At 33.4% G+C, this 22,198-nt stretch overlaps 3 protein-coding genes and 1 non-coding gene across 4 annotated transcripts; 2 read left to right on the plus strand and 2 right to left on the minus strand.

The window, feature by feature from the left end:
* Window positions 1-6,017: 6,017 nt before the first annotated feature.
* Window positions 6,018-7,388, plus strand: LOC11417008 (protein ASPARTIC PROTEASE IN GUARD CELL 1). Its single transcript, XM_003630781.4, has one exon. The coding sequence runs from the start codon at window positions 6,018-6,020 to the stop codon at window positions 7,386-7,388; it is 1,371 nt and encodes a 456-aa protein (XP_003630829.4).
* Window positions 7,389-8,517: 1,129 nt separating this feature from the next.
* On the minus strand, window positions 8,518-12,666 carry LOC11410122 (peptidyl-tRNA hydrolase, chloroplastic). Its single transcript, XM_003630782.4, has 8 exons — window positions 12,278-12,666; window positions 12,103-12,187; window positions 10,471-10,538; window positions 9,551-9,601; window positions 9,372-9,445; window positions 9,194-9,252; window positions 9,020-9,096; window positions 8,518-8,927 (listed from the first exon to the last, which is right to left on the minus strand). Exons 1-8 carry the CDS (start codon window positions 12,524-12,526, stop codon window positions 8,814-8,816), a joined length of 777 nt encoding a protein of 258 aa, XP_003630830.1. The 5' UTR covers window positions 12,527-12,666; the 3' UTR covers window positions 8,518-8,813.
* Window positions 12,638-12,709, minus strand: TRNAD-GUC (transfer RNA aspartic acid (anticodon GUC)). Its single transcript has one exon. It is a non-coding gene; the product is annotated as a tRNA-Asp (tRNA).
* A 30-nt stretch (window positions 12,710-12,739) lies between these two features.
* On the plus strand, window positions 12,740-21,331 carry LOC11417035 (50S ribosomal protein L17). The gene is made up of 6 exons (XM_003630783.4): window positions 12,740-12,947; window positions 13,053-13,107; window positions 13,211-13,261; window positions 20,500-20,591; window positions 20,677-20,754; window positions 20,987-21,331. The coding sequence occupies exons 1-6, from the start codon at window positions 12,892-12,894 to the stop codon at window positions 21,141-21,143; spliced, it is 489 nt and encodes a 162-aa protein (XP_003630831.2). The 5' UTR covers window positions 12,740-12,891; the 3' UTR covers window positions 21,144-21,331.
* Window positions 21,332-22,198: the final 867 nt, after the last annotated feature.

Raw genomic sequence — 22,198 nt, forward strand, 5'->3', positions numbered from 1 at the left:
AACTATTTTTAATATTCCTAGAAAAAAAAATCCTAACGTGAAACCTAATCTATATCTATATTTCTTTTTTATTTCTTTATTTCTTTTTAAGTCAGCCTCGTGCAGATTTAATAAATTCAAATTATTAAAAAGTGTGTTTATAAGTTACACAAGGTAAGAAGACAAAATCACTATGGATGATATGCACTAAACTAGTCAATCAAGTTGATGGTGAATCAATATAAAACATGCTCTCTCTCATTTACACTTCATCTATCTCATTTTAATAGTCGTTTAAAGATTATGCATGGTTTTTAAATAAATTATTAATTATATTGATTTTAATTATAAAATTAGGTGTCATTTATTAAAATAACATTATTAATTATAGTTAGTTGAATAATTAAGTTGGATGAAATTCAATAAATAAAGGTATAATAGTTGAATAAAATAGTAAATGTTACATAAGTGATTAATATTTTGAGCCAGAGAAAAAAGTTAAAGAAACAATTAAAATAAGACAAATGAAGTATTTTGTTTTAGAGCAAATTCCATATGGTTTAACTTCATTATTGTGTACATATATAAATGAAGTTAAATGTTTTGACAAAGAACCTCTAATACTTACTTAACCTTTTTTCTAAGCAATAATGGTTATCACTAAAAATAATTTAAAACTAAAAAACACAATTCAAATCTCATTTATTGTGTTTCCATTACTTTTTGAAAAGAGTCTGAAGGTAATTTATGTATAAATGTATTTTGAATTGTATAATCTAAAACGTATTTTTCAACTTCGAATTATACAAACTAAACGTTTTAGAGAAAGAGGGTCTATCGACGTTTATGGTCACGGATAATACACCCTCACGTCTTACTCATATTTGCAGAACAAAAATAATGCAAGGTAGAAATTTTATCCACTCATCAACTACTTCAAACTTTACAATCAATTTACCACTTCTGGATCATCCTTGACAATTTTACGTTTCAATAAATTGGATAACTTGAACAGAGAATATATTATCTTAATATCTAATCCTAAGGTACATTATGCATACCCCATTTTCTAAACCCTAATGCACTGGGCGGAAAAATGCTCATTAATTGCCGAATTTGAAATTCAAATTTCACTGCCAGGGAATACAAATTTTGTTGTTTGTCTGCCACACTCCTATTTTTGTTCAATTTTCAGAAAAAAGATCAAACTTTGTCTTCTCTCTCATTTTGGCACAATTCTCTTTAGTTTCATTCTTATTGTCCCAAGGAAAAAAAAAAACCTCTGGGATTACACGATGTTTTACACATCCGATCCTTTTATGACCTTTTCCCCTTCTTCATCTACCTTTCCTCACCTCCTTCTCCCTGCCACCATCACACCTCTACCTTTTCTTCTCTTATTCATAGAATTTTTTTCATCTTCCCTTTCTTAATGTTCTTTGTTTCCTCTGTTCAAGATGTGGTATGGATTTGGCGACTGAAGATTAATAAATTTCACTCATCTTCAAATCATATCTATGGTGAGTTGTTTCCTTTTTCCATACATTTATAGTTAATTCATCACCTTCTTTGTTAAGTTTTCAACTTTAGTTACTTCTTCTTTTACATGTTTGATTGAATGCCTCATTGGATTTTACTTTTACAACTCATTCTTCTTGGGTTACAAATGTGAGTTCTAGATTTAGGCTTTGGAATTGTCTCAATTTCCGCTACATTCTTCAATGAATTCTTTTCTTTTATTCAGTAGGTTCTGAATTCAACTTTCAGCACTACTATGCAAGAGATTGAGAAGAGATAAAATATGGACCTTGAATTTATTTTCTTTATCTGGGTAACTTTTTTTAGATGTACAATGTTCTGGATTTTCCCTTTGAAAGAATTAATATGGATCTAAACAGAGTTTATTGGATGCAGATCAATACCATGTATTTTGTTTTATTGGTGCTGATATGAATTCAACTAGAAGTAGCTTTGTAGGATTGATCCAATAACTGATATTTTTTAGCAGAAACTGTCATAGAGAGGTTGGCTATTGAGTATTTGCATTTCAGTTTATTATTTGTATGCTCCATCGCTAGCAGAGGAAAAAGAATTGGCATATGAGTTTTTACCTAAAATACTACTTCATATTAATGTTTTATTTGCTGTAAAATTGCTTTATACATTATGTATTCTTAACTTATACTTTGGGTGTTGATTACATACACATGTAGTATGTAACTTTATTAAAATCCAACAACTTTGAGAAAGAGCTTTCGTCACATTTCAAGTTACATGTGTTGCCAGAAAGATAGTGCTTCTATTAAAATCCAACAACTTTGAGATAGTGCTTTATGCAGACTTGCTAGAAAGATCAACTGTGTTGCCAGAGAGTTTTAGCAGATGTGGAACAAATAATCACAACATTGGCCTCTATTTCATTCCTCAAGATGAAAGGTGATATTTTGCACAAACTTGAGAAAATTGAAGGTGTGAGTTCCTATAATGTTAATGTGATATTTGGACTTCACTGCTAGCCTATGTAATGGTACTCGGTTGATAATTACAAAGTTTGGTAGTTATGTTCTTGAAGAAAAGGTGCAATCAAGAAGCAACATTGGGGAGAAAGTCTATATGCCTAAAATGTTAAAAATTGTACGGTGATTACATCAATACGACTATTAATGTAGCATATAACAGATGTTTCAGAATGTTTAAACATCAATTGTCAAAAAAATAAATAAAAATCCTATTAATAGTCTCCGTACAATTTTGAAGTTGCAGTAGTTGATAAATTGCATTTTAGTATCTTTTTCAATTGTTCCCTTTTTTCATGTGTATTATTATTTTTAACATTGTATTTGGATTAATTAGATTATTATTTAAAACATAATTGAATGTTTTGTTTTCCATCAATATGACCCGTGCGGCAGCACGGATGCAAGGTCTAGTTATATTCAAATGGAAAACAACACACCGATAATTCAACCTATCCACCTCTTGCAAGTTTTCCCTATGACTTAGTTCCTTCAAGTGTGTACAACACTCATCCGGTAAAAGAAACTGCAACTTTAAACTTATCCCGTAAAAGAAACCAACTTTAACTAATAGAACAACGATTGTGTGACCACTTCCGACCCACTTAATTAATACTACATCCGTCTTTAATTACGAGACCTATTCAAATTTTTTCTTTTGTCTATTTTTATAAAATCTCTTTCAAATTTCAAAGTATATTAATTATTTCTTTATCAATATACCTCTTTTTTTTAAACATTATCAATACACCTTTATTTATGTTAGTAGATGTTTTCTCAACGGTATATAATAAAGGGTTAATAGTGTTTTTCACCCCTGTAATATAGGCTATTTCCAGTTTTCGCTCCTATAAAATTTTCGGTTTGATTTGCATCCTTGTAAAACTTTTTTTTTTCTTTCCGGAAAACACCCCTCCTCCATCCAACTCATCAAATGCGCATATGTGGCGCTGACTTGGCTTTTTTTTTTTAATTTTTATTTATTATTAATTGTCTACATCAGATTTTATTTTTTAAAATATTTGAAAATTAATTTTCAAACAAAAAAAAAAACAGAAATATTCAGATTTTTTTCCATAAAATTTAAAAATTGTAAAAAAAAGTTTTTTTTTCAAATATTAAAAAAATCAGAATTAACGATAAGATTTTTTTGAAATATCGGTTTTTTTTTTTAAATTCAAATATTAAAAAATTAGAAAAAACAAATTCAAGCTTTTAAAAAAAAGTCATATTTTTTTCCAGAAAAAAAAAACAGTTTCTAAATTTTTTCTACAAAAAAAAATTATGGAAAATGTTTTATTTTTAAAAATTTGGATACAATTTTTAAAAAAATTTAGAAGAAATTCAGTTTTTTTTTTTAAAGATTCTGAAGTTTAATTTTCAAAATAAAAAAAAAAAATTAGAAAAAACAAATTTGAAATTTAAAAAAAAAGTCATATTTTTTCCCGAAAAAAAAAACAGTTTTAAAATTTTTTCTACACAAATTTTTTTTATGGAAAATGTTTTATTTTTAAAAATCTGGATACGATTTTCTAAAACATTTAGAAGAAATTCAGATTTTTTTTCAAAAATTTTATTCCAGATTTTTCAATTTTTTTTTAAAGATTCTGGAGTTTAATTTTCAAAATAAAAAAAAATGTTAAATTAGAAAAAACAAATTCGAAATTTAAAAAAAAAAAACAGTTTTAAATTTTTTCTACAAAAAAAAATTCTGGAAAATGTTTTATTTTTAAAAATCTGGATACAAATTTTTTAAAAAATTTAGATGAAATTCAGATTTTTTTTTTCCGAAAATTTTATTCCAGATTTTTATTAAATCATTTTTGAAATTAAAATTTTAGAAAAAAATTATTTTCTAATTTAAACAAAAATAAAAAATTTGGAAAATATTTTTCGAAATAAAAAAAATCCTGAATTTTTTTATTTTCAAATTTTTAAAATTTATTTTATTTCTAAATTAATATAATTGAATTTATATTATAATTTTTTTTAAAAAAATAGTCACAAATGTCACATGTAGCCTTAGAAAAATAAAATTAATTATACAGTCAGCACGCCACATAAGCATATATGCACAGTCAACATGCCACACATTGTACCACGTCAGCAAATATGTACAGTCATATGGGGGAGGGGTGTTTTCCGAAGAAAAAAAGTTTTACAAGGATGCAAATCAAACCGAAAATTTTATAAGGGCGAAAACCGGAAATGACCTAGATTACAGGGGTGAAAAACACTATTAACCCTATAATAAATATACCTCTATTGTTATAATAACATGTAATAAATATTGGGTGCTGCTAACCGGTGCCCCCGGGGCACGGGTTAAGCAACAATAAAATTGATGAGTCTCATTTAATTTACTTCAATTAAAATGAAAAGATAGTCAACTTAATTAAAATAGGGAAACGATGCATTTAGTACTGTTAATTACAATGGTGATCCTTCTACACACAACAAACGTTTCCTTTCATTTGTTTTTCTTTTGAACTCTTTGAATCATTTTTTTTTAATCATTTTTTTTCTTTCAAACGAATTCACGAGAAAGCCTATGCCCAAACCAGTTTTTTTTTTTCCTTTCCATGAATTATTTTCTTCCGGTGAAAAAATCTACTGTTTTTTAAAATTATTAAAAGCTGTAGAAATATGATACTGAGATAGCTATTTGAGATGGAAAGGATGCGTGTGTGTAGTAATAGCCATGAATTTGAGAATTGAGAGTATTGAATAGAGTTTTTATTAATCTTAATTAGTTGACTTATTTTACATTTTGATTGTGGTAAAATAAATGGAACCCATGAATTAATTGTTCCTTATCCAGTTAGCATTGCCCATAAATATTTTATGATAACATTAATTAATTATCACTCATAAAGGATAAGCTTGTAAAATAATACTTCATCCGTTTCAAAATGAGCGTCGCTTTAGCTAAAAAAATTGTTTCAAAATGAATTTCACTTTCAGTTTCCAATGCAATAATAATTTTTTTTTCTTCAATTGTACCTTCCAATTAATACTCTGCACACTACTTCCATAATATTACTTTTAAAACTAACCAATAGTTAATAAAAATAATTTGGTAAAATAATCATTCTCTTTCTTTTAATCATTGCATTTTTTAGTACGTGTGTAAACATCTAAAACGACACTCATTTTGAAACGGAAGGAGTAGCAATTGTCAACAAAATTAATACAACAATCAATTTTCTTAATGTCTCTGTTTTTCAAAAAGGGTTCTATAATTCGATATGAAAGTTGTAAATGCAGAAATCAAATACTCGATCCGTTTTAAAATGAGTGTCGTTTTTCCAACAAAAAAAATATTATTTGAAAAAGAATATCATTTTCGATTACCAATGTAATAATAAATTTTTCTTTCAAATTGCACATTTCAATTAATCGTTGAATTTTTTAATTTATGCATAAAAACGTTAAACAACGATCATTTTAAAATGGATTGAGCAAATTCCTTACCTACACTATATATCATCAAAAGTTGCAATGCAAAACAAGAAAAGAACTATGGCTCTAATTCTTAGCCAATTGTTTATTTCCTTAATACTGTCACTCTTCTTCTCGCTTACTCTTCTTCCCCATGCTACTACTAGTAAAGCTAATTCCTCCTCCGAATATTCCATAACCTCTATTTTCAACGTCACAGCCGCAAACCACAAAACCAGCCAAATCCTCTCCTTCAAACCATTTCATAATCAAGAAGAATTCCCCCAAACATTTTCATCATCTTCTTCCTTCAAGCTCAAACTATATCCAGCTGCATCTCTCTATAATACTCATCATCAACACAAGAACTACTATAGCTTAGACCTAAATGCTTCGTTGAACCCAGGCATAACCACAGGAACCAGCAATTTCTTAGTACAAATCGGAGTTGGAGGACCACCACAAAAATTCTACATGATTTTCGACCTCCAAACCGATTTCACTTGGCTTCAATGCCAACCATGTATCAAATGTTACGATCAACCTGATTCCATTTTCGACCCATCACAGTCCTCTTCATACACCCTACTTTCCTGCGAAACCAAACACTGTAACTTACTTCCAAATTCTTCTTGTAGCGATGATGGTTATTGTAGATACAATATTACCTACAAAGACGGTACAAATACTGAAGGTGTTTTAATAAATGAAACGGTGTCGTTTGAAAGCTCTGGATGGGTGGATAGGGTTTCATTAGGTTGCAGTAATAAAAACCAAGGTCCATTTGTAGGGTCTGACGGAACATTTGGGTTAGGTCGTGGGTCACTGTCTTTTCCATCTCGTATTAATGCATCGTCAATGTCATATTGTTTAGTGGAAAGTAAAGATGGATATTCGTCGTCAACTTTGGAATTCAATTCGCCGCCATGTAGTGGTTCGGTTAAAGCTAAGTTGTTGCAAAATCCGAAGGCTGAGAATTTATACTATGTGGGACTAAAAGGAATTAAAGTGGGAGGTGAAAAGATCGATGTTCCTAATTCAACATTCACTATTGATCCATATGGAAACGGAGGTATGATTGTAAGTTCAAGTAGTTTAATAACGATGTTGGAGAATGACACCTATAATGTCGTGCGTGATGCTTTTGTGGCCAAGACTCAACATTTGGAACGTTTAAAGGCTTTTTTACAGTTTGACACATGTTATAATTTGTCGTCTAATAATACTGTGGAGTTGCCGATATTGGAGTTTGAAGTAAATGATGGGAAATCGTGGTTGTTGCCGAAGGAGAGTTATTTGTATGCAGTGGATAAGAATGGAACATTTTGCTTTGCGTTTGCACCGTCAAAAGGATCGTTTTCAATTTTAGGGACTTTACAGCAATACGGGACACGTGTCACCTTTGATCTTGTTAACTCTTTCGTTTATTTACACACCCTCTGCTGCAACTAGATTAGAATTCATCGTAGAAGATCCAATGCCCAAATTAAAATAAATTATTTTTAGGGACTTTATTTACAATAATATATTAATTATTACAAAAATATTAATTATTCTCATATGAATTTATTAATTATATTAACTTCAAATATATTAAATATTCTCATTTTTAAAATAAAAACAATATATATTATTAGTGTAATATATTTTATAAATATAACAATTAGTGCCAACACATATTTTTTAAATACTTATTTATTAACTTTCACCTTTTTAATTCAATATTGAAAGAGTTGACAACCACAGTTAGAGATGGCAATATTGAATGTCAACTCTTCCAACTAAAAACCATAAGGGAACTGCTAGAGATGGCAACAACCACAGTATTAGATCAATCACGATTTGAAATGGGGTTAGAAATTAGAATGCAGTGGAAAGTCAGAGTGACTTTGTGTTTCTCATTCTTATATTACTCTCTCTCGTCTAGTTATTATTTTCCCTTCATCTTTCTCTCTCATAAACACACAAAATTACACTAAAGTTACTACGACTTTCCCATCTTAAAAGTCACAAAATCCCAATCCATTTGAAATGAAAGCAGAAACGTAATTTTAATAGCAGGGAAATGCTAATTTTACATGTATACATATGTTCGAAAGACAATGCACAGAATACTTGGTTGAAGAAAATGCAGCTCCCATATGAAACAACCAAAGATTCTCCTTTTATCATCGTTATTACATTTTATTATATGTATAAAAAAGTGTATATAACCTAAAATATGGTTTTAGTCCCTGCAAATATGCATTGTTTTGATTTTAGTTCCTGTAAAAAAAAAAAATTTGTTTTTGGTCCCTGCAAAGGGACTATTTTCAAAAACAAACAATTTTGCAGGGACCTTTTAATAAAACAAAATATTTTGCAGGGACCAAAAACTACAAAATGGGTTCAGTCATCATGTGCCACGTATCCAAATCATCACAAAAATGGGGTCAAGGACTATTTTAAAAAACAAAAAATTTTGCAAGGACCAAAAACTTTTTATTTTATTTTTTACAAGGACTAAAACCAAAACGAGACATATTTGCAGGACTAAAACCATATTTTAGGCTAGGCCTTTTGACCGAAAGAATGAGAAAAATGAATACCTCAACAAAACCAGAACTAATAATTTCATAACTATCATGTTACAATTCACTGCACGGTAATCACTCAACTAACGAAACACAACCATATGTATAAGGTTCGAATTCACTGTACTGAAACCTGAACTGCTTTCTGAAAGAATGGATGAATAATATTACTTCCTCCAAACACATGTCTTTTGATTGAATGGAGGCTTGAACGAGTTTGCAGCTTAAAGTTAACTTTTGTCTCCTTGCAAAACGATCCTGTTTATATATAATTATCAAAAGGATGTTCAATGTGTGCAATTCCTCAGCCTGTTTGCTCCATCTTTTTGGCACTATTAACAAATGTTGCACCTTTATCAAATCCATCCAACAAAATAATCCGCACGGCTTCTAATCCATCTTGTAAGGTAAAATTCAGCTGAAAATTATTATATAATTATCATCATTTAGGGTTTCCATGTACCTAAAAGCCAATTTGTTGGTTCAGAAAGAATGAAAAGAAATACACACCTCTTCCTTTTCCTGTTTAGTGAAAGGTCGAAGAACAAATGCCACAGGATCCATCTTCCCAGGAGGTCGTCCAATGCCTAACAAAATCAACAATAAATGACGATAGTTATTATAAGCGAGTAAGTGACTGTAACATGGATGAATATTTCAATCATAAAAACGACATGAACTTGCCAATTCTTAAGCGAGGAAAGCCAGAATTCCCTTTCAAGTGATTAATAACGCTCTTCATTCTGCAGGGAGAACAAAATTAGTGATGCTTAAATATAAACTCGATAGGATGTCACACCAAACCCAAGTAAATGCTGCAATGGAGCAAAAAGAGAGTGAAACTATAGATGATTATAGTTACCCATTGTGACCTCCATGTCCACCCTTTGGTAGAAGCCGTAATTTGGCAAAAGGCAAATCTAAGTCGTCAAATATCTGAAAAAGAAGAATTGTTGATTGAAATGAACACCAAGCAGATAATCCTTCTAATTTTTCTTCATCACTTGCAAAAAGAACATAGTCATAGCATAGATATTATACCACAAGTACTTGCTTCAATGGAATCTTGTAATATGAAACTATGGCTCCAACCTTCAAAACAGATTCCAACACCAGCAACTCAGCATTAACATATTAAGTATTTACTGTAGTAAATTAGCATGGATACAACAAACGACAAGGATATGTGTTAGTAACTGGATACAAGGGGGTATGACAAAATTTTAAAACTATAAGACATGACACGACTATACTACACCATATTTAATTAGCCTAGAAGTGGCATATAAACTCTAATCTTAAATCAAAAGAAAGAATTGAGTCAACATATTTAATTTCTTTTCATTGCTTATATCAGTTTCCATTTCTCTTCCCGGATTCCTGACAACAACCAGGTGCTATAAAGCTTCTGCCATGGCAATATTCCCATTTGTATTGGCATAAAAATAAAATAAAAAAACTATTACAGTATATAGCTAGGGGGGGTATTTGAAGTATTCATGAAGTGTATGTCTACTATTTTGAAGTTTATGCTACCAATGGTAAATTCATTGACTATTGATAGCCACAAAGCTCTAGTGTTACCCTAAGGGGTGTCAATTTTGAGCTGTCAAATACTAAAGAAAAAAAATCATAGCTGTGACATGTTGGAACAATCACTTACATTACAGAAATTAAAAATATATGAACGTCTGAATGTTTATACAAATCTCAAATCTAACTGTTTAAATGTACTTTAATGACCAAATTTATTTTTCCAGGTTTAAAAAATTGTAATTTGGTTTATTATGCATTTCCGCCCAGCAATTCATCATTCGATAAGTCATGGAAATTTGAGTAATAACTTTTTTTCCCCAAATATACAGAACTATAGAATCAAGTTATGTGGGAAACAGTATTTTTACGACCCTTCTGTCCCACTCCATCATTACATCTGAAGATTCTCCAAACATAAAACTTACAGATTCACCACTTAAATTCATAAAAGTCTGCGGCTTTGCAAGTATAACTGGTACATCGCCTATGTAGCCTGCAAAGGGAAAAAAGTTGTCACAAACGATACGTGCTGATTAATACTTAAAATTCAAACTGCTTTTATCCCCGTCATTCAGAAAACTTAACTTATATTATGTGGAATCAATTGCTGTTTGTAATATTTATGAAAGGCATATGATGCCAGATGCATTAATTAAGAAATAGACAGATTAAGGTTTGGCAAGAAACTTCTTTCTGGCCTTAATTGAGAAAAGTATGATCTTTTTATCATTGTTTCTACTTTCTAGTGGGATACAATACAACCCAGAGATTAAATATAAAGTAGCAGCAGAAAATGAAATCATCTTTAGAATAAAGTCTTTTCAACTGTACCGAAACAGACAAAATTTCCGTAACACGGTAGCCATGTGACATCACTAACTAAAATATCCAAACAAAATGCCGTTATCAAAACAATATTTTGTTAAAAACTGGCCACGTTCAGTAGGACAATACATTATTAGCACCATTAATCATGATGCATGCTTGAGACTGAACTGAATCCAAAATATTGTTAACAAGTCGTGATGGCAAGCTATGTGAACCGACGTCAGACTTTACATGTAAAAAGCACGGTAGGTCGGATCATATAAGAATGAAGATTCAAGACAGATGCAATCGTGGACTAAATCCAAAATGTTGTAATACCTATTTGACAAGCTATGCAGAATGAATCCATCAACGGCGTAACATGAAAATTACTTTCAGGCAATACGACGTTGTAATTTGTTAGACAAAAAAGAAAAATTAAAATTAAATTTAATAACCATAGAAAGTAAGTTTAAATCTACATAATTTTAGACAATGATATGATACCATGAATGGCATTATACAAATAAAAGAATCTTACCCTATTTATGGCAATATCTAAAGAGCAATAGAGAAAATAGTGTTGGAATACCAACATTTTGATGCTGGATATTAAAAAAAACAGAATGTCCAGCTGGCAATCCAAGTGGCAAAGCTTGTTCTTGCCTCAATCTTAAATTGGTATTTACATCAGTTTGATGTGAACAATGCCTTCTTGCACGGTGATTTGAAAGGGGACTTGTTTCAATTCAGAAGCCTGATCAAGTGTGTAAACTATTAAAGTCCTTGTATGGACTCAACTCAAGTAATGACTTCTCTAATACCATCTTAAGAATCAAACAACTCATAATAAAGTCCTGATTGAATAAACAACTTAATTTGCAGCTTTTAGCATAAAAGTTTATCATGATAAGTACTTATGTATAAGCTATTTTCATAATACAGAGATAAAATAAAGTTTTTATTTTCGTATAAGCTATAAATTGTTTTTAAAAGCTATCTTGTTGAGCTTACGAGAACATGTAATAAGCTGTTTTACTAGATTCTCCTAAACAGCCTCACAAATGATTATGCCAGTAGATAAGCTCGAATAAGTCAAACCAAACAGACCCTAAGAGACGACTAAGTAACTAACTGTTTCCCATAAAAAAACTAGCTTTGCCATTGCTAGCTGGACATTATGTTTTTCCTTACACTATTGGTATAGATATATCTATGCAGAAACCAAAATAAATTATTAAAATTTGAACCTTTTCCAAATAGAGCTTTGAAAGAAACACTGCTCATAGATATCCCTTCAGCTTCAGCTATAGCATCAACCATCTCAAAACCCACCTGAAATAGTCAAAACAGTATCTGAACAAAGCAAAAAAAAAAAAAAAAAAAAAAAAAAATTAAAATTAAAATTGTGAATGTAATACTAACATTGTGACGTGTACCATTGAATTTTTTGCCGGGATTACCGAGGCCAACAATTAACCAAGGTTCATTCTGCTTGGGTTTTGTGGAGTCAATGGTGGTGGATATGGATGAAGCTGAGGAATTTGGAACGGATAACAAAGACATATTGCAAGAGATTAAGGGTTTAGTGAAGTGGCGAATGGGAAATTGGAAGCGTGACATTGAACAAGCTCCAACGTTCATTATCCCTTTCCACAAGATTGATGGATTCATTTTATGAAGATACGAATATTCAAAAATGAAAACCCTAAAAAAAGGAAAAGGGGTTCGGAGGAGGAAGAATCGATCGTTTTGCTTTGGGTATATGAAAAAAAAAAAAAAAAACGCCGCTGCCGGGGATCGAACCCGGGTCACCCGCGTGACAGGCGGGAATACTTACCACTATACTACAACGACTTTTTGATATCAATTTTCATTCTTCTAACGACTTATTCTGTACAGCTTCGTCTCAGTTGCTAAGTGTCGAATATAATGCACCGTTTTACTAATAGAAACTGAGCTCTTCTGTGTTCGTTTTGTACATAGAACAGTGTAAGAAAGAAAGCCAGGGTTTTAGTTTAGCTTCTGAATCTGCGAAAATGACCAAGTTCAGGAAGCTGAATCGAGAAACGTCTCACCGGATATCCATGCTCAGGTTAACATGCTTTCAATCCAATCCTCCCATTCCTATTTTTTTTTTTCTTCTTCCAAATGCTCAGGTTAACTGTGGGTACTCAAAATTTGATTTATTTTTATTTAGAACCATGGTTTCGCAGTTGGTGAGGCATGAACGCATTGAAACTACTATTTCCAAGGTAATACAAATAAAATTTGATTGTATGCATTTTCGGTTAAAGAACGTATTGATTATGCGTTTGTGAATTTCAATTAAAGTTTGCTGGTTGTAATTGATTTTAGGCTAAGGAGGTTAGAAGGGTTGCGGATAATATGGTACAGCTTGGTAAAGAGGTTAGTTTTGTTTCATTCAAAATATTTAAACCGTGTTACTTGTGCTATGATATGATCTCCAACTTTCACCTTCTATGATATGATTTTCTACTTTCACCTCTCATTCTTTTACCATTGATCACCCAATGTATATTTTTTAAACTAGCATTCAAGTTGGGTGGTTGAAATGGAGAAGAGTCTCAAGTGTTATATGTGATATCAAAGCCCCGCTTAAGACGCTTTGTATGGAGCAGAATGTTGGACGGTGAAGAACCAACACAAGAATAAGATATGCGTAGCAGAAATGAGGATGTTACGTTGGATGTGTGGTAAGACTAGATGTGATAGAATTAGAACCAACAATAGATGGGATAACACCTATAGTAGAAAAGATGGTAGAAACAAGACTTAGGTGGTTTGCACATGTAAAAAGAAGACATGTGGATTTTGTAAAAGGAGAGTAGATCACATGGAGGGCAGTCAAATCACTAAGGGTGTGTTTGGATTGAGGGTTTAGGAGGGGAAGGGAGAGGAGGACTCACTTTTATTTTTTAAATTACTAACAATGTAAAATGTTTTTTTTTTTAAAAAAAATAAATTAAGTGTTTTTGAAGTATTATATGATCATTTATCATATTGTTAATTCAATTTTCAAAAAATCATTTTATAATGTCCGTAATTTAAAAAAGAAAAGTAAACCCTCCCCTCCCTTCCCCTCCTAAACCCTCCATCCAAACACACCCTAATACTTTGTTTGGGAGTTTGGGGGGAGGGGAAGGGAGGGTTTTGGAGGGTGAGAATTGTATAGAGAAATGGAGAAATCTTTCACATTTTTTGGAAGAGCAATTTTTTAGATAATGATAAACTAATACTAATGCATGTGATTAATATATTTTTAATTTTAAGAATATTATAACAACATAGATTGAATTTTAAAAATTCATATAAATCCTCCAAAACTCCCAAAAACCCTCCTCCAATACAATTTTTTAATTCCCTCAAATGAGGAGGATTTTGTATTATGAATAAAAAGTTAACCCCTAAAGCCCTCTCCTTCCAATGTCTTCTATTTCTTCCTCTTGCTCATTCCCTTTTTCCAAAACCCTCCCCTTTCCTCCCCTCCAAACTCCCAAACAAAGCCCAGAGGTAGAGGAAGACCTAGAAAAACTACAAGAGAAACTATCGAGAAGGATCTAGAGATTAATGAGTTGGATAAAAATGTGTTTTGGATAGAACACTATGGCGTCGTTTCATTCATGTAGCCGATCCCACTTAGTGGGATAAGGCTTGGTGGCTGTTGTTGATCATTTTATGCAATGATTCTGATAATTTTATTTAGAAATGAATTTAAATATTTCTCTTATTCTGTCATCATTGAACAAACAATATTTTTTCAACCTGGTTTAAGTTCAAAAAGTAAGAGGTTTGTTGAGATATTGATATTTATTATATTTAATATAGTATGATCTGTTAGTATCATTAGGAGTTATGATAGGATTGCATTCCTATTTAGATCATATCTCATGTATATAAATAGTTGGTTTTCATTCCTTTCAAGATTAATGAGAAATATTCATATTCAAGATGATATCAGAGTTAGGTTTTTCTTTGGGTTCTGCCGACAAGTTTGGGACCATCAACAACACTTGGGTCCCACTTTTTAGAGGCTTCGTGGGTCATTCTCAGGTCACTTTAGTCTGCCACGTTTGTTGTGATTCATTTTGGTTGCTGCAGATTTGTCTTTGGACGTCATTCAAAGGTTTTTGGTTTAGTGGTATGATGGTTGTCCAATCGATTTTATCTCCGGCCATTTTGGCTCTTTTTGGTAATTCTACAACTTGTCTTTCTCACTGCATCGGATCATGGATTTTAGATTCCGGTGCTTCCGATCATGTAGTTGGTAATCCCTCTCTAATACTTGTCACCTCCAAATATACCTCATAGTATTACCCTTGCTAATGGTTCTAAGGCACAAGTTACTGGTATTGGTCAGGCCTCACCTCTACCATCTCTATCATTGAATTATGTGTTATTTGTACCTGGTTGTCCTTTTAATTTGATATCAATCAGTAAGCTTACTGACTCTCTCAATTGTTCTATAACATTTTCTTCCAAGTCTTTCTGTATACAGGATTTTAATACAGGAAAGACAATTGGAACATGATCTATATCACAGGGTCTATATTACCTTCATAGTCAATCATCCAATATTTGTGGTGTTTCTGCATCTCCGGATATGATTCATCGTCGTTTGGGTCATCCAAGTTTTGATAAGTTAAAGGTGTTGGTTCCTCAACTTTCACATTTGAAGTCATTGGATTGTGAGTCATGTCAACTTGGCAAACATGTTAGAGCATCTTTCCCGAGCAGTCCCAACAAAAGATCCAAGTCTCCCTTTGATATTGTTCATTCTGATGTGTGGGGTCCTAGTCGGGTGATGTCTACTTTGGGATAAAGATATTATGTCACTTTCATTGATGGTTTTTCTAGATGCACCTGGATCATTTTACTGAAGGACCGTTCACAATTATTTGGTGCCTTTCTGACATTTTGTTCAGAGATAAAGAACCAATTTGGAAAAGGAATTCGAATTTTGCGGAGTGACAATGCAAAAGAATATTTTTTTGCACCATTCAACTCTTTCATGGCTTCTCTTGGTATCATACATCAATCCAGTTGTCCCCACACACCACAACAAAATGGCGTCGCTGAAAGGAAACATTGTCATTTAGTTGATACAACTCGAACCTTATTGATCAATGCTCATGCACCTTTTAAATTTTGGGGTGATGCTATTCTCACTGCTTGTTATTTGATAAACCGTATGCCATCCTCAGTATTGGATAATGAGATTCCACAATCACTCTTATTTCCTAAGGACCCTTTGTACAGAGTCCAACTACGTGTGTACGGCTCTACATGTTTTGTTCATGATCTCACTCCTGGTCGCGATAAATTGTCTGCACGAGCTGTCAAATGTGTGTTTTTGGGCTATTCTAGAACCCAAAAGGGGTATCGGTGTTATTCTCCATCTACACGTCGCTTTTATATTTCAGCAGATGTTACTTTCTTCGAGGATACACCATTCTTTGCTTCACCCACTACAACTAGTTCTACAACAGATGTTACCGATTCTCAGGTGATTCCTACTCCTCTATTTCACCCAATATTTGAGCCACCTGTCTCTACTCAAAGTTCTCCACAGTTACAAAGTAACCCTGAGTTCCGCCGTTACGGTAATATTTATGAGCGTCGACATGTTGAAGCTCCAGAAACATCTCCTATTGATTCTAGTGATTCAGCTCCAAAGACTGTTACTACTGATTCTAGTGATTCGGCTACTGCTCCAATCTCCTCTCCTGTTGTGGTCCCACCCGAGCCTTCTAATGACTTACCTATTGCTCTTCATAAAGGTAAAAGGTCAACTGCTAATCCTCATCCTGTCTACAATTTTTTGAGTTACCACCGACTGTCTCCTTCCTACTTTGCTTTTGTTTCTGCTTTGTCATCTGTATCAATTCCTAAGACAGTTCATGAAGCATTATCTCACCAAGAATGGAAACAAGCCATGATTGATGAAATGGTAGCTTTAGAATCCAACCATACTTGGGAGCTTGTTTCACCTTCTCCTGGAAAATCTATTGTTGGTTGCAGGTGAGTGTTTAATGTCAAAGTGGGACTTGACGGACAAGTTGATCGATTAAAGGCTCGATTAGTGGCTATAGGCTATACTCAAGTCTATGGTCAAGATTACAACGATACCTTCTCACCAGTTGCGAAGATGACATCTGTTCGCCTCTTTATAGCTATGACCGCCATGAAACGTTGACCTTTATTTCAGTTGGATATCAAGAATGCTTTCTTGCATGGTGACTTGGAAGAAGAGATTTATATGGAGCAACCTTCTGGGTTTGTTGCTTGGGGGGGCGTAGTCTGGTATGCAAATTGCAGAAGTCCTTATATGGCCTGAAACAATCACCTCGGACATGGTTTGGTCGATTTAGCAAATTTTTGCAGCAGTTTGGGATGACCCGTTGCGAATCAGATCATTCTCTCTTTCTTAAATGTTCATCATCAAATCAATATATCTATCTTGTAGTTTATGTTGATGATATTGTGATTACAGGAGATGATTACGAAGTTATCAAAGCATTAAAACAACACCTATTTCAAAACCTTCAGACTAAGGAATTAGGTCCTCTACGTTACTTTCTTGGGATTGAGGTGGCTCAATCAAATTCAGGCATTGCTATTCAGGCATTGCTATCTCTCAGAGAAAATATGCCCTTGATATTTTAGAGGAGACAAGTCTTATAGATTGCAAACCAGTCGACACTCCTATGGATCCTAATGTGAAGCTCCTCCCCAACCAGGGGGAGCCTTATTCCGATCTAGGAAGATACCGGAGACTAGTGGGAAAATTGAATTATCTTACCCTAACAAGACCTGACATATCTTTTCCAGTTAGTGTAGTAAGTCAGTTCCTTAATTCTCCGTGTGACAGTCATTGGAATGCAGTTGTTCGAATTCTTAAGTACATCAAAAGAGCAACTGGAAAAGGACTTGTTTTCACTGATAGAGGCCACACTAATATCGTTGGGTATTCAGATGCCGATTGGGCAGGAGATGCGAGTGATAGACGGTCTACTTCTAGTTATTGTATTTTTGTGGGTGGAAATCTCATTTCATGGAAGAGCAAAAAGCAAACAGTCGTTGCTCGATCAAGTACAGAAGCCGAGTATCGAGCAATGGCTCATGCTACAAGTGAGCTTGTGTGGTTAAAACATTTACTGCAAGAATTAAGTTTTTGTGAGGTTGGTCAGATGGAACTCGTATGTGATAATCAATCAGCTTTACACCTCTCCTCCAATCCGGTTTTTCACGAGAGAACAAAGCATATAGAAGTTGACTGTCATTTCATTAGGGAAAAGATTCTCTCTGGAGTCATCAAAACCTCATTTCTCTACGAAGTCCTCGGATAACTTACATATGTGACAAGATGGATGCATATGATATGTATGCTCCACCTTGAGGGGGAGTGTTGAGATATTGATATTTATTATATTTAATATAGTATGATCTGTTAGTATCATTAGGAGTTATGATAGGATTGCATTCTTATTTAGATCATATCTCATGTATATAAATAGTTGGTTTTCATTCCTTTCAAGATTAATGAGAAATATTCATATTCAAGAAGGTTCAAAAAATGTCAGTCCTGAAGATAAATGTTGAGTAAATCAGTTGGATTGATGAAAGACCGCCAGGGGTTTAAAACATAGTCAGTGTCTCACCTGCTATTAATATTATAACTACTAATCAGCGGGTGAATACTGATGAAAGATCACCAGGGGGTTAGTTTATGGATTTTCCGCTAACCCGGCTTCTCTTTGTCTGTCTCTCCCTCTATCAATTAGTTGGTTCAACAATTTTGCTCCTTTAGATTGAAGTTGAGTCCCAAACTATCTGTTGAATAGGACCAAAATCTGGTCTGCAAAAGTTTGTGCATGTAAGAAAGTTTCATTGATAGAACTCACATGAACAGATGCTTTTTATGAAATAGTTATGAAGCACGGACACTCCTTGGATAAGGCGTATCCCCGTGTCAGACACCTGTCGTGTCCGACACCGACACATATAATTACACTGTATTTTGTGATTTTCAAGAAAATTTAGCTGTGCCGGCGTGTGTCGGTGTCCGTGTCGTGTCCGGTGTCCGTGTCTGTATCCGTGCTTCATAGAATAGTTGTTAATTACCATTATACTGTTTGCCTCAGTTCGGTATAGTGTTGCAGCAGCAGCAAATGCTGATAAAAACTCGTGATTTTAATCTGTCATTCCATTATTAGAAGCACTGTCCTCTAATATGCTATAAGACAGTAGTATCAATATGATCAGTGGAAGAGTAAAATAGGGATGTACTAATATGGATAATGAGTAGCAATAAAATGGATGGAGATTAACTCCTTGGAGGAAATGTAAATAATGAAATATAAACCACTAACTGTGGCTCTCAACAGAGAGCACCCTACTGATGTGAGAGAGCTCACACTCGGCCCCCTTTTTCCTACTCGTGTATTGCTCACTTCACACATTCCTCTCCCCCCTTCTTATGAGATTCTGAAATCATTCCGCCATCATGATCCTCCAATACCCTATTGACACGTGGACATTCTGTTATTTCTGCTTCAGCAACACATTCATCCACTTCTTTCATAGCCAGCTGTCCTCTTTTAACTTGTGCACCTTCATTCATTTTTCCTGCTTTACCCCTTCTCTTGTATACATATTTGATTGGCCTATCATCCTCCTGCCCATTTTCCTGAAGGAGCAATACAGATGTTCTTTTGCTTCATAATTTCCTTCACCACTTTTCATCTGCTTTTGAAACATGTCATGCATTGACGACTCTCACAGAACATGTAGTCAGAACAGAATAAAATGTTTATAAGTTGGTAGCTTTTCATGTTATATGTAGATTATTTCTTTCTCTTTATGATATTTTATATTTCATTAGATTTTGAACTCATTTTTGTTCCCTTTGTGATTGAAGCTGACCTTCCTTATTTTTCTCTACTTTTGTTGTGGTTGTTTGATTACTTTTAGGGAGTAATTGATATTGTTTGTTGGCTTAAGTTAACGTTCTAACTTGGATGAAAATCTAAATGCTTGAAATATAAAGAATGGCGACATTGGCAAGCAATCAAAGAACAATTAACTTAATGCAGGGAATTCTAATAGTTAAATATTAATGATCCATTTAGTAAACTGAAGCACACAGGCTTCATAGTTTGGAGCCTGTTTCTCAATCTTTTCTGCACCTACATTACTGTTTTCTTTTAAAATATGTAGTTTGTTTTACACCTCAATCAGGGGATATATGGCTTGTGGGGGATCCTCATTTGTGTTTTATTTCCGTTTAGTGCTTTTACATTTGGGCTATTAAAAACTGTGTTGTGAACTTGTTCTTCTTTGATGAATTAATTTGCATGAAAAATATTTTCATGTTCGCTTTTATTGATATAGACTATTATGCCTTATTATTTACCTTCCACATGCATGTTTGTTACAGTTTACATTTGTCTGACACAGTTGCCCTTTTCCACCATTAGTTGCCATGATGTCTCCAATAAAACCATGGCTATGGATAATTTTTATTTTGCATCTTGAGCATAAATTTGCTAGGAGGATAAACATTTCATCTATTTATTTAGCTTGACTACTTGGATTGACTTATAGTTTACGCGATAAACTGTTAGGGATCCGTATGTTCTGCAAGGCGTGCTGCTAGTTTCGTGCGAGGAGACGATGTTCTTCACAAGCTGTTTACAGAACTGGCTTATCGGTACAAGTGAGTATTAAACTTTATGTATTTTCAGTCGCTAATTTATGACTGTTAGTGTGTTGTGAGACTTAATAGACATTGTGTTGTGCAGAGATAGAACTGGTGGATACACTAGGGTGCTACGGACTCGCATTCGAGTTGGTGATGCTGCACCAATGGCCTATATAGAGTAAATCTCTGTTTCCTTTCTGATATTCACTTGTTTAACTGATTTTGACGGTTCTGTTATTTTGGCAACCCAGCTTGAGTTCACTAAAGAAGTGATTTCTTTTCATTGTTGTTGATATTGCCTGTCTTTTTCTATTGTGTTGTTAGTTATAGTTTATCCTTCAAATCTTTTAGGTTGCTTAGAATGAGGATATTAAGATTTGACCTTGTAAAAAAAATGTGCTTTGAAACAGGCTTATTGATCGCGATAATGAGCTTAGGCAGTCAAAGCCACCAACTCCTCAACCACCGCAGAGAGCACCCCTTGATCCCTGGACACGATCTCATCTTACCAGGCAGTTTGCGCCCCCCAAAGGGGAAAAATCTGATTCTGATTCTGATTTAATCTAATTCTGATTTGTGATTCATTTGAATGTATTGCAGTAACTAAGTTTTACCCACATAGTTTGAGATGCTTGAATTTTGTCTTTGCTTATTTTATAAATCTCCCCACGGCTTGCAATAATAAAACAATTCTCTGTCTACTACTATTACTACAGGAACTGAGGAAAGTGTTCTGTAACATAATTTGATTGAAACTGTAATCGATGCGGGAAAAGAAAAGCTTAAAATATCGGTGCTAACATGTTTAATTGAAACTTTTATATTTTTATTGTAACCCCCAAATTGGCAATTACTGTTGTAATGTCAAAACCATTACAATGGCAAATGTATAAACAAGACTGGTTAGATAGCGGGGTCTGCTTAGTTACAAATAGTTTTTAGTTGATATACATATTGTTTAATGGGAAGACAGGTATGCAATAACTGTTCCAAGCCATTTGAACTTGATTTTCATCCTTTATAAAGCCTCTCACTTTATTGATTTGCTCCTGAACATGCATTTTCAAGCTTCTTTTCACGTTTTCTGTTTGAGAAGTACATTATTTCAATAGGAAAAGGTTCTGATTGAAGTACACTATTTCATCAGAACAAATAAAACTAACCTCATGGTCGAACTTTGGATTATTATAACCTATTTCTTGGAAACCAGAGGGTTACAAAAACAAAAACAAAATACAAAGGATAAAGAGATCGCATGCTAGAGGTTGCTTGACAAGGTTATGCATGTGCAGAGTAACAAGCTAGCAGTGCTCTCTTGCGTATGTATGATTGTGGGATAACATGTATCCTACTTTTTGTTTCCACTCATTTGTAGATGAAGTTTCAAACGAACAAGTAATGTTGTATCTGGTCGGGCTTCGAAAATTGTGCTTGAACTAATGCAGTGATCTAATGTCACTGCCGGACAGCGTTGTTAATCTAAAGCATCTATCTCATCTTGATTGTTCTGGTTGTAGCAGTTTAACAGAAATCCCAAAAAACATTGGTTTCTTGCCACCATTGAGGGAACTTTCACTACAAGAAAGCAGAGTATAGTTTAATCTCTCAAGCTTGAAATCGCT

This window comes from Medicago truncatula, chromosome 8 (assembly GCF_003473485.1).
Source record: "Medicago truncatula cultivar Jemalong A17 chromosome 8, MtrunA17r5.0-ANR, whole genome shotgun sequence".
Classification (NCBI taxonomy): domain Eukaryota; kingdom Viridiplantae; phylum Streptophyta; class Magnoliopsida; order Fabales; family Fabaceae; genus Medicago; species Medicago truncatula.